The sequence below is a fragment of the Columba livia genome, chromosome 9 (assembly GCF_036013475.1).
Source record: "Columba livia isolate bColLiv1 breed racing homer chromosome 9, bColLiv1.pat.W.v2, whole genome shotgun sequence".
In the NCBI taxonomy this organism is placed as follows: Eukaryota; Metazoa; Chordata; class Aves; order Columbiformes; family Columbidae; genus Columba; species Columba livia.
The window spans coordinates 8,864,810-8,877,031 of NC_088610.1; the positions used below are offsets into that span (position 1 = coordinate 8,864,810).

Below are 12,222 nucleotides of genomic sequence, written 5' to 3' on the forward strand. Positions count from 1 at the left end.
TCAGGAAGGAAAAGGAACTGAAGTATTGGAAATGGTTTTAGAGCAGTCAAGGATTTAAAGGTAGAAAACAGCTTCTATGGTGCTATCTCCAGAAGGAAATCCCATCTGAATGGGATCAGGCTGAAATTTCTTGGCCTTTTGGAGCTTCCCCACCTTCAGTAGTGAAATAAATGAGAAACACTTTCCCACATGGCTGACCTTTCTACAAAGGTGCTGGTTACTGGGGCAAGTGACTCTTTCACGTGAAGACTGAAGTCTGCAGTGTAAGTTGATGGTATTTCTAAATGCCTTGAGACTCAGTCACAGTGCCTCCTCATGTATTGCTCAGATTTTTTCTTGGTTTATTTCCATTTGGTATCCATTCTTCTCTTAGATGTAAAAAGCTATCTAGGGAACCTCAGATAATTTTTTGTTTTTCAGCTAGCTCTCACTGCAAAGAAAACAGCTAAAATAAAATATTCTGTTCCCCACAGAGATTTTTCTAATAAAAGATCCTTATCTTAGATGCTTATGTCTCTCTTCACCTTTTCCCATTGATATGCAGCCTGCTCTGCTGCTATTGAACAATACTGAACCCTGTTTACCTAATTAGAAAAGTCCAGAGAATGGTGATGAAAATAGAGAAGGCATAGCTTGATTTCCATTTAAAAAGAGTTTTGAAAGATAAGTAGCACTGAGAAGATCAAGAGAACAAATTCTCAGAGGGCAAGTTATAGCAGAGGCCTTCTGGGTATTTATGTTTTTTCCCTTCCTCCCACGATACCAGAACAAGAAACAACTCAGTGAAATGGAAAAGCATTAAACAAGGGTAGACAGATTGCTGTAATTGGTAACGTTTTGTTAGCTTGTGGGACTTATTACCACAAGATAATAGCTCAGTTTGCTTTTTTTTTTTTGCATAGCCTACATTGTAAACTGTCTGGGTAGATGATTTCGGGGAAAAATGGTGCTGAATGTACCAGGAGGGTGGAGAGCATCTGTGCAGAGTTCTCACCCTGGTTATGCTTATTCTCCAATTCTTGCCAGTTCTGCTGCTTCAAGCTCCACTAAAGCCCCCCTTCTGCTGTGGTAATATGCTGAGCTTGTGTATAAATTGTGCTGCTGCTTTATTATCTGAATTTTGCTGCAGATTCACCTGCCCAGTGAGGTTTTTAAGTCATGGACTCCCCTCCTTCACCACCTGGACATTATCTAGTAGAATAACTGGTGCTCGAGTATAAAAGTATTATAACCAAAGTTTGGTTGTAGCAGCTCACCTTCCTATATAGGAATATTTGGGCTGAACTGGGTGTCTGGTTGCACAAATTTCTGATCCTATTAGTTCATTCAGTTTCTCAAAGGGAAAAAAAAATTCTCCAGGATTTTACAAGAGTTATTGACCAAACATTTCCTTTTTTCACCTTTTTCAAAGCTGGGATGTCTCAGCAACTTTGTTCTGCACAGAGACAGCACTTTATTTGTATTCAGAATCTGTTCCTGTGAGTCATTACGTTGGCGATTGCCTAGTTCAGGCCATTTGTCTAAACTCTTGAGTCACCACCTGAATACAGTATTCTGCTGTGGGGGCCAGTAAGGAGCAAGAGTCTACACGGCTGAAGATCTGATTATGAAACTGGGATATTGTTAATTAGTCAGGTCATCCTCTGCTAGCATTGGGAAAAGCTGAGGTGAGATGGGAAGAGGTAAAGGAGATGGATACTCTGCTCTATTTTTCCCTTTACCACTAAACTCAAGAAGGGACATCTGACAGAAGAAGGATAAAATTTAGGGCAACTATCAAATTTTTAAGTCAAAATCACAGTAAGAATCAATGGGCTGGAAATTAAAGTGAGAGCTTTGAAACACAAGCCCGTTTCTTTGTGTTAGGCCAGCTCCAGGGGAAGCAGTAGATTTGCCATTGCCTGGAGTCTTTAACATAAGATTAAAGAGCTTTCTACAATGCTGGTTTAATCCAATTTCTGTGAACTTCTTGTGTGTTCAACAAGTCAAACACAATGAACCTTGTGATCCCCTCTGGTCCTGACTGTGAAGGAATCTGGGAAGATGATCTCTGAGTTAGAGGCACTTGGGTATGAGCCATTCAGTGTCATGCTTTTGGAGGGCCATACCCATGAGCGTGAACATATGAATATGTGGGGTCAGATGCTTGGATAGTGCAAGTTATCAATATTTCAGTGAAACTGAGGATTAGGTCCTTGTTTGGTTTTTGTGTGTGTGTTTTTTTTGTTTGTTTGTTGTTGTTTCTTTTTTAAGTAAATGTCCATATGTACTGCAGATGCTTACCAGTAACAAAAATTGAAACACTCAGCAAGTATTGCTTTATTCCATATGCTCTATGATGGTGGGACAATATTCAGATAGTAAAAACAGTGAGAGAGGCACAACTAAGCTTTTTGAGCTTGGCGAAGCCATTTTACAGATGCACACTGACATTACTAATTATGCAAATGAAAAATGTCTGACTCTTATAAATCTAGTTTACAAAACTGAAAGTGCTGTCTGAGCTTTCCTTTGAGCATGGAGTGGATGGAGGGGAATTTCTTGATGACTTTTCCATGGTAAATACCGTCTTCTTGTCTCAGGGGCAGTGGAAAGTTAGCCATTCATGGTCACTTGCGGAGTAGCATTTAGTCTTCTAACTCCACAGATCTGCTACTACTGCAGCATCTCTACGCACAGGGTTAAAATGATCTTTGAAGTGGAATCATCTGGCACATTTATCAGCCACTCACATCAATGTGACATTTGTCCATAAAGCTTTGGAGCTTCTCCCACCTCTGCTCCTAGAGAGGAGCCATCCCTGCGGGAAGGTGAGGAATGGTGCCTGGGGGAGAGCGGGGGCTGCGCCAGACCTTGCTGGGGATCTCTGCTCTGCCCTGACTCTGCTGCCCACGTGGGGCTCCCACCCGAGATGAGCTGGGTCTCAATGCGTAACTGGGCTCTGGTCAGTTCACTGTGTGCAAGCAGAGCTGGAGCTGAATCTGCCACCCACAACCTCCCCTCTGGAGAGGAAAATGTGTCTGGAATGGGAGACATTTTTGACTGTAAATTGGTAACATATGGACTACTATATCAGTATAGGCAGCAGAAAGTAACATTGCACACTCACTATAGCTGGTAAATTCACTTGTTTAGCACAGAATTTAGGAGAGGATGGGGAAAGAAAGTGCAATGTAAAAACATACTATGTGTCTTGCTGCTCTCCTAGTCTACCTTTATCCACCTACCAGCATCTGTAACACTGCAGGTGTCCTAAGCTCTCATACCTAGTACAGTGATGCTCTGATTTGGTGTCTAGCTGTAACAACAGATAAAATCCTGTTAGTTTTCTCATGCTCTACTATAAACATTGTGTTGATTTGTGTTGGTTGGCTGATAGCAGAAGGATGGAAATGCTCGGTGTGTTACCCCTAAGGCAGATCCATTCCAGTAGCCTGTCTGTATAGACAACTTCTGTTGTTTTGTTTTTACAGGTAGGGGAAACTGAGGTTGGCTGGTGACCTGGATTCCTCTCCCTGTGCCTCAGTTTCTCTATATCTAAAATGAATGACACTTGTCCTTTTTTAGCCTGACTGATAGCAGGACATGTAGAACAAAGATGTTGCTAGTACATACATACAGCTCCTCTTCTGTACCCTAGGTAAAGAGTGACTTGTATCTAAAGTTACTGATCTGCTGGGGTTTGTGGTGGTAAAGGGACAATTTTATCAACAAACCTAACGTGGTGACCCAATATTGCCTCAGACAGCTATAGATGTGTTACCCTTAGGACTCCAATGTGAAAGTGTGAATACTCAGGCACTGTGTGAACTTTTGTCCTAAGTATTTGTTGAACTAGATACATAGAACTATAGATACTAGATACGCAAAAGTCCCTTGTCCAAGAGCCGGTTTCATGTTGCCAATGAAATTTATAGGTCTTGTGCACCCTTCTCCTTTGTCTTTAAATAACAGTACTATGCTTTGGTGTGCGGGTGTGCCCTCAGGAAAGTACTCCAGGACAGCAATTCACAGCAGTGCTGTTGGTTTCCCTTGGCCCTGAATACTCTACTATTTAAAGTTATTTTAATGAGAGCCTTTTCCATCCCTTAGTCTGAGAACATGAATCTGCCATATCTCCTGTTGGGATGTACATTTATCTGTTTGTGCTAAGCTGTGGGTGCCCCCAGAGTGTCTAAGGGCCAGAGAGCTGCCTGGGAGGGAAGAAGCCAGCGATACCTTGGGGAGGGTTAAAGCCTGGGCACAGTGGGTGTCAGAGTTCTCTGCTGTGGTTTGCACTGAAGCAGTTACTAAGCAATTTGTGCAGACTCTTCCAGGAGAGTGTCAGCTCTTTGGTGCAGTGTTGGTTAGATCCAGGACTGTTTCCACAGAAGGCTGCCTCTTAGTATCCCTTCCCTCTGCCTCGTGCGAACTCGTTACCCCAGCAGGACTGCAGAGAAGCCAGCCTGCAGCACAAGGGAGGGCACATGTGAGTGTGTGGGGGTGTAAAGGGGAGGCATTGCTCTTTGTGGTGTGTTTCTGTTGCTTTTTCTAACAGGCATCTGGACTGAGATGGCGGTGACAGCTTGGAGAAGGCTGTTGGGAGGGGTGGCCGGGTCTCCTGGAGGAGGCAGGTTGGCTGTGAGCAGTATTTGTGCTGTTACTGAGATACATGTTTGGAGTGCTGCTGGCGGCAGTGACGGCTGCTATGGCTCATGGTTTGTCTCCGATGGCAGTAACCAAGGAAATATTTTTGAGCTAACTGACCTCTTTTCAGGAGTGAGCAAGAAAACAGCTCCTGAGCTGAGGCGTCCCTCAAAAATTGCGTGAATGGGCTCTAAAGTGATTTTGGTGGATGCAGTAGTTCAGAGCAGAGACAGTGGCTGGAATTTTTCCAAGATACTGTTTCAGCCATGAAACTGTCTGCTGGAAAGCTCTGGGATGGAAGGACTGAAGTCTGCTGCACAGTCTGTCATATCTCTTGATTAGCTTAGTGCCCAAGTATTGTAGTGGATGTACTTTAGCTTTGTAGTTTGCCACATGAGGTTTTTGTTATTCATGATGGATTTTAACATAACAGTGTGGAAATGTGAAACCTTCTTTTGTTGTGTTCTGTTCTCTGAACAGGAATTTGTGTTCTAGCAATCCAGCATTGTTGTGAAGCACAGATTTTTGGGAAGAAGATGACTTAACTTTTCTCTGGCAAAAAAAAATAGAAACCATCAAGAAGTGTTTACTACTGAGTAACTAGACAAGAGGCTCTACCATGCTGTTGTAAATCTGGATTAACTGCTTGAAGCTGTTGCTGAGATTAGACCTTGGCCTTTAATGCCTTTTATTAGGCAAGTTTCTGTCTCATGGAGAGCAGGATATAACGTCCTCCCTATAGTATGCCAGTGTGAGCTCTGTGAAATCATGCAATGTCTGTCTGTCTCTCTCCCTCAAAAACAAGTGTTTTGCTGAGCAAATGATGTTGAATGATGTGTGCTTCTGTAGATCTTTGCTGATTATGTATAGTTCATAATGTATAGTGAAGACTTGTTAATCATTACTATCTCATGATTTTACAGAAATATTACAAGGAGTGTCTTCATAACAGGATGAGATATAAAGTCACCTAAACTGAACAGTAGGAGTGTATGCTTTAAGAATTTTATATTAGTTTGTGCAGTTTAGCTTTTATGGGGATTATTAATCAAGGGTTCTTAGATGTGTGCATAAATGTATGATGCATTCTAACAATAAGTAATTGTCAAAGTCCTTGAAGTATGACTATAGATACATATTTGCATGCACCAATGTATTTTTGTAGAACGTATCAACAGTAGATCCAAATACTGGCTTATTCACTTTCTTTACAGTTTACTTATGTAGGAGAATGGGCTTTTTTTATTTTTTTTTATTATTCACCAATCAATTTTAAGATATTTTATTTAAAAACAAACAAAATCCCCTCCAACCAAGAACATCAGAAGACTGTTTTTCGAGAAGTGATTAAATGGAAAAAGTGGCAAAATCTGCTTGTTCACCCGTGGAAGTCTGTACCAAAATCTTTTGTAGTTGGCTTAGAAAGCTGAAATAAACCCTAGAGCAGGGATGTCAAACTAATTTTCACTGGGGGCCACCTCAGCCTCCTTATTGCCTTCAAAGGGCCAAATGTAATTTTAGGACTGTATAAATGTAGCTGAAAATGAGTTTGACACCCCTGCCCTAGAGGGTGTGCATTAGCAGTAGCAGCACTGCAGATAATAAATAGTAGCAGGGACCCATCCTGCCTGGGCTGGTAACAGCCTGCTTGCCCATTTGACACAGAGATTAATAACTGATTTTTAAACTATAGATATATCCCCATCAGCCTCAGTCAACTCCTAATGTGTACCATGCCTGCCCAGAAAAACAACTTGTTTAATTAAGTCTGTGACCACTCCTGGAGCACAGGAAAACAAAACTGCCAAACAAGTCTTTTCAATCTGTGACCTCTCTGGCCCTGTAATTTTATGTTAAAAGTGAATGTGAAATTTAGTCTATGAGATGAACTGAAAAATGCTGTGATCCAAAGTAATTTGAGTAATATTCGCTGAAAGACTTGAAATCAGAAGAAATGTTTAACGTGCCTGCAGATCAAAGCTCTGGTAAAGCTGTATGTCTTTCATTAGGCTGTGCAGTATGTTCTGGGAATACCGATTGCGACTTAATGTAATGAAAGGAGAAAACTTCAGAGCAGATTTACTGTGCAATAGAAGATCACATCAGGTACCAGTTCGGTTTCTGCCCAGGTAGACACCAAGGTTCACAGGTTTTTGAGCTCTACAGAGACACGTGTGCATTTCTAACCTTTCTCTCTTTCATGGACATGGTTTGGGAAACCTTGCCAGGCAATTTCCTCCACACCGTGGCCTGGATGTGTCCCCTTCACAAGCGATGGGAGCACGTCAGCAGTGCATCGCTCAGGACAGTTACACTCTTGCTCCTAACCTTGCTTGTCCCGATTTCTACTACATTAGTGTACACAAAGTGGGGTTTGCTGTGACAGTAAAAACCAACCAAACAAAAACCTTTAAGGGATACCTCCAAACATGAACCAGATTTACTTAAATATTTTAGAAGAATCTTCTGCCTTTTGAAGTTAGTTAGCAAACTTTGCTAGGAAATCTACTTTTAAGGAGACCAGAAATAGCATTTAAACAAATACACTCTGTAGGTTTTACAGTTGTGCTTGGTTAGCAAACGATCTCAGAGAAAAGACAACACCAGTCACCTAACTATGCTGCATTTTTGCTTTTGTGCTAAGCTATTTTAAGTGTGATTCTCTGTTGGAAGAGCTGGTCCTGGCCTTGCCATTTCCCCCCCCACACCTTACTAGCATTTGTAACCTTCAGGCTCCTTTGCATAGAACTAATCCAGATAAAAAGCAACCCACCAAGCAAAAGATTGTTCCACTTTATTTACAATAACTTTGTTCCTGGCTTAGTTTTCAGTTGATTCAACATGGCTCAACAAAAAAAAAAAAAAGAAAAACCAACAAAAAAAGGTGGTGGGAATGTGCAGAAGAATAAGAGAAAGGATGTGATTTCTTTTCTGTTTATAGCGAGACTTTTAGTTCTTCATTAAAGCAAACAATCTGTAGCACAGCCAGCTTGTATCAGGAACTGAGCTTGCTGTTTCTCTGTCTGGGCTGATAGAATAAACAACTCTTTTCAAAAAAGTAAACAAAGGGCACAAATGGTGAGGAAGAGAAATAAATGGAATTTAAAAAAAAAAAATGTTATTTCTCTGTTGTAATAACTTTGAAGTTTTTTTGACCTTCAGGAACGGAAAAGTTTTGCTGAAGGGTTTGCATTGGATAGTCTGCTGGGACAGAATATTTTCAAATCCTTTAGCTTGCTTTAAACCTCATCAGTGAAGACATGCAAATTTGTTTCCTTTTTGTGTTTAATTATTGAAATCAAACTTAGGTCTGCTAGACTTTCAGCTCACTGCTGTTTTTCATGGCAAGCAGGCACTGGACTTGGGAGAACATTTGAACTGTAGGTACTTTGCAGCTGTTAAACTCTGGATTTGTGTGTTGACTTTTGGTACTTTTCAAGAAGAAAAGAACATGTAACGTTAGGTGTCCTTTCACGCTCTTAAAATGAAATCTCTGGCCTTATGCTTAACCTTATCCAACTGTTCCATCACATCAGCAATCTGATTTTTCCCCAAATCCACAATTTTGATTTAAATGTGGTGAGGGTCATTTTTAACTGAGCTTGCACAGAGTAGAACTAGGCCAACATACTCTTTGATTTTAGCAAAGATTTGATTTCACTCCCAGCTGTCTTCCTTCCTTACGAATTACATACTAGGCTGTCATTAAGAAGAGATGAAATTTGCTCTGGAAATTTGTAGCTCATTATTCCAAGATTAGTGACTTCAGGTGTGAGATTGAAGCAACCCTCTCCTGTTGTCGACATTAGTCCAGGCAGTTGCAGTGTTCAGTCATGAAAAACCAAAGCAAGCCCTGTTATGGCTGGTTGCCTTTGGTTGTCTTTTATGGAGCCACAGGCACTGCTGTGTCAATCTGCTCGGCACAGTCCAATCTTTCACTCCAGCAGGTCATCTTTCCAACGCTGTTGGAACCATTAGTTGCCATTAGCATGCAAACTAGTTTATCTCTGCTCATTGAAGATAGGAAGCAAGAATATTGTATTAAGTGTTGCTTTTAATCATCTGCTGTTGGTGTGGCTCTGAAGGCAGCAGTCTGTGGGCTGCTGCAGGAATACATACAGCTGTGCTGAGAAATAAAATAGCCAAGTGTGTGTAGGGGGAAGCCCAAGCATGTTTCATTTTTGAGTGAGCAATTATGAAGTGTAACTGAATGGCTTTCCCCTTAACGATTAGATAGCACAGTTGCAGGCAGGCTCCCTAGAGATCTGGGAGGGAGGAGAAGCTGTGTTGGACAGATGGCTATAGTAATTGCTTTCTCTCCCCATTGCTACAGAACCTTCAAGCGAAACTATAAGGTCTAATTCTTCTGCAGTGAAACTGGTCTCTGCTAGGTATCGAATTTATAGCAGTTTAAGAAGAGAGCCAAGAGTAGATGAACTGATTTGTTTCATTTATTTTCCTCTAGTATCATATCCTTATTCACCTTTTAATTGTCCTGGCAAATTCAATTAGCTCAAGTAATTAAGAACTGTGTGATATGTGTAAAGATTCAACTTTGACCTATGTAGGGGATTGGCATTGTTTCACATAATGCTGTTCAAGCTTTTTTTATTTTATTCTTTTATTTTTTATTTGAGAAGCTGCGCACAACTGCATCTTCAATTAAAAAAAGTTAAGGCCACAAGAATAATCACAGAGAAACCAGGAAATGCCTGAGTCAAAGTTGCCAAGATAACCATGACCAGCCACTTGGATAGTGTGTGTTTTGATATGATCTTCAGCTGCACGGCCGTACAGACTTTGTCAGGGGACAGGAGTGCTCTGAAGTGACCAGCGGTTTTCTAATCCCTTCTGTAGATATTAGCGAGGTGCAATGAAGCAAGACAGCTCTTTTCAAGCTCCTGCAGCTTGTCTGCTTCCTAAAACCTTCCCATTGACTTTTGGGTCCGCGTGTGGTGAATTAAAGCACTCCTGTCACCGCTACGTTTTTCCGAAGTAGCCTACGCACCTGCAGCCGTTGGGTCAGTATCAGCTGGTGTCAGCCTAAAGGAAGGTTTTCCTGGCCGTGGTGTCTGTCCCACAGGAAAATGGTGTGTGGCCTCTGCCCAGGAGGCTGAACGTCGATTCCTGCAGGCTTGTGGCTTGCAGTGTGCAGACCAGGAAGGTTGTGGAGCCTCCTGGGATAACGTTAGTGGAAGGTATGAGCGGATCAGTGCTCACTAATGCTAGGCAAAACCTCATGGCTTTAAAACAAACCCAGACTTGTGTCTTTCAGTTTGCTTTTAAGAAATTTTTCAAGCTTTTATTTTAGTTAAAGGTTAAACTTTCTTCAGCAGCCCGAGGTAATCATGTTTCCAAGGTCTTGGACTTCTATTGCAAACTCTGTGCTGCAATGGGGTTACAAACTTATCAATATCGGAGAGTAACTACCTTTAAACACTGTCCAACTGTTTGGTTGTGTGGTGGGATTTTGTTTGTTTGGGGGGTGTGTGTGTGTTTTGTGTTGTTTGTGTGTTTTTGTTTGTTTGCCCCTTCAATTGCTTCGAATTATTGCCTTGTAAACGTGCACCAGCCAAAATCTTTGCAACTTCTCTCCTTACTGTGTGTCACCATCCGTCTAGGAGAAGGCAATGACACAAGCTCTTTGGTTACTTTGTCTCAAGACATTAATGAAGTGTTTGAAAAGGAACATAAAAGTTTCCAAGTGACGTGGTGTTATTTAAAACCTAGAATCCCTAGTTCTGCAAAGGATCAGAGTGGATGTCTGAAAGCAAGACAGAGACGGTATTTTGGGCAGCAGGCTGGGGTGCAGGAAGAAAGAAGCTAATTTCTAACCTCTCTGACCTCCCTGTTTCTGGACAGTTTGTTTAAAACCAGGTGCACCAAAGTATTCCAGTGCCTGCATTGTATTGACATCAGTGAAGATCTTGGTGCTTAAATAAGGCAAATACCTGCCTTTGATATGGGTCTATCTGGACCCAGCTTCCTTCCTTCTGCCCGTGTTCTGGACAGTTAGAGGTGAGCTGTACAAAGCCAGGACTGGTTGCTGTTTTGTAGCTGTGCAGTGGCTAAAATCCTAATTACAGTAGATGCTTTTGTAACATAAACCTTGATCCTGCCAGTTGAGCTGGCAGATATTCTCCAGTAAATGTTGCTGGTCTAGACTGGGGTGAAGAATGGGGAGAATAACTGGGTGCACCTGTTACAGAAAGAGATCAAATTAGCTCAGTGTGAGATTATAGTTGCTGGTCACCGTAAAAATTACACACGAAAAATTGTTGTGATTTTTTTTCCCCATCTGCTTGCCAATCTATTTTTTAACTTTTCAGTGTTTACTTTGAAATAACAGGCTTTGTTCTCACAAGAAAAAAGCCTCACAGCCCCTTATTTCCTCCTTTTACTATGTATTTGCTTGTAACGGAAAAAGCATCAGCAAAGGAAATGGTTCTGGATTAGCTGGTTACACAAAGTCCTCAAGCAGAGAGCAGGGAATTCAGGGTGGAACATGGCACTGTATCTGAAATAGACTTCATGGTTTCAAAGGCTGAAAAGCTGCTTTATGCGGGAGGCCAAATGCAGTGGCTTAATATGGAACATGAAGTAGTAAGGAGCAGGCTGTCAGCTTGAGCAAACCTGTGACACGCTCTGGCAAATCTACTGGAGCTGCTTTGTGAAAAGCTCTCTCTGAAATCACAAGGAGATAAATAAAGTAAGTAGGCTGAAGATGAGACTGTAAGTATCATAAACTTCTCTGTGACAGTCATATAACATCTGAGCCAATAGTCAAGCCAGGCTCTTTTCCTTTGAGTGTATTTTTTGTTTTGCTGGGTAAACAAAGGTCGTTAAGGTTTTATTAACTCATTGAAGATTTCTCTTTTCACTTCACAGATGAAATCATGCAGCAGGAGATACGGCCGCTGGTTGCAGTGGATATAATAGAGCAGCTCCACAGGCAATTTGCTATCTTGTCAGGTAAGAAGTGACTGGTAATCACACTCTGGGATTCTCTTGGAAACGTGTTGGAATGTCTTTTGACTCTCACCCTTCAGCTCTGTACAGCAGTTGCAATAGTACTTTTATATTTCTAATGAAAAGTGCTGTTACAATCAGACGTTCACAGTGTATGGAACTGATAAGTGCCAACTTGTTGTGCTTGTTTTTCTTAAGGCAAGTTAATTTTCTGTTCTGTCTGCAGTGGGGTGGGGGCAGCAGATTTAGATGGTAAGAAATTAAACACATCTTTCTGTATGTATCTTTGCACCGTGTCCAAGCATCTTGTTTGTGGGAAAAATTTTGGTCTATTCATTTGGAACTATTCATGACCTTCCCCCTCTTCCTCATTTGGCTTTGTTTTAGAAGTGATTCATTTCTAAAGTGTACGGTTCTAATCTTTTAAAGATAAAGATTTGATTATTACATATTCCTTTGTTTGCCTGAAATTTGACATCACACAAAGTGACTCAGTTCCTGCCCTGTGTAAATAGCTGATATTGAAATATTTGCTAAATTATTTAATACACTTATTTCAGATACTATAGAAAAGAAATCCTTATCTGGGTCTTAAAATGGCCTCTGCTATTGACTGTATGGCCTCTG

General features: G+C 41.3%; 1 protein-coding gene across 20 annotated transcripts in view; it reads left to right on the forward strand.

The window, feature by feature from the left end:
* The window catches only part of MCF2L2 (MCF.2 cell line derived transforming sequence-like 2), a 163,661-nt gene that overhangs the window by 23,495 nt on the left and 127,944 nt on the right, over window positions 1-12,222 (forward strand). For 18 of the 20 annotated variants that reach the window (XM_065073743.1, XM_021293136.2, XM_065073746.1 and 15 more), the window contains one exon: window positions 11,515-11,598. In XM_065073743.1, the coding sequence (XP_064929815.1) occupies window positions 11,515-11,598 (84 nt within the window). Of the gene's footprint in view, window positions 1-11,078; window positions 11,336-11,514; window positions 11,599-12,222 lie in introns of those variants that run through there. The other 2 variants (XM_065073752.1, XM_065073751.1) reach the window with 2 other exon arrangements.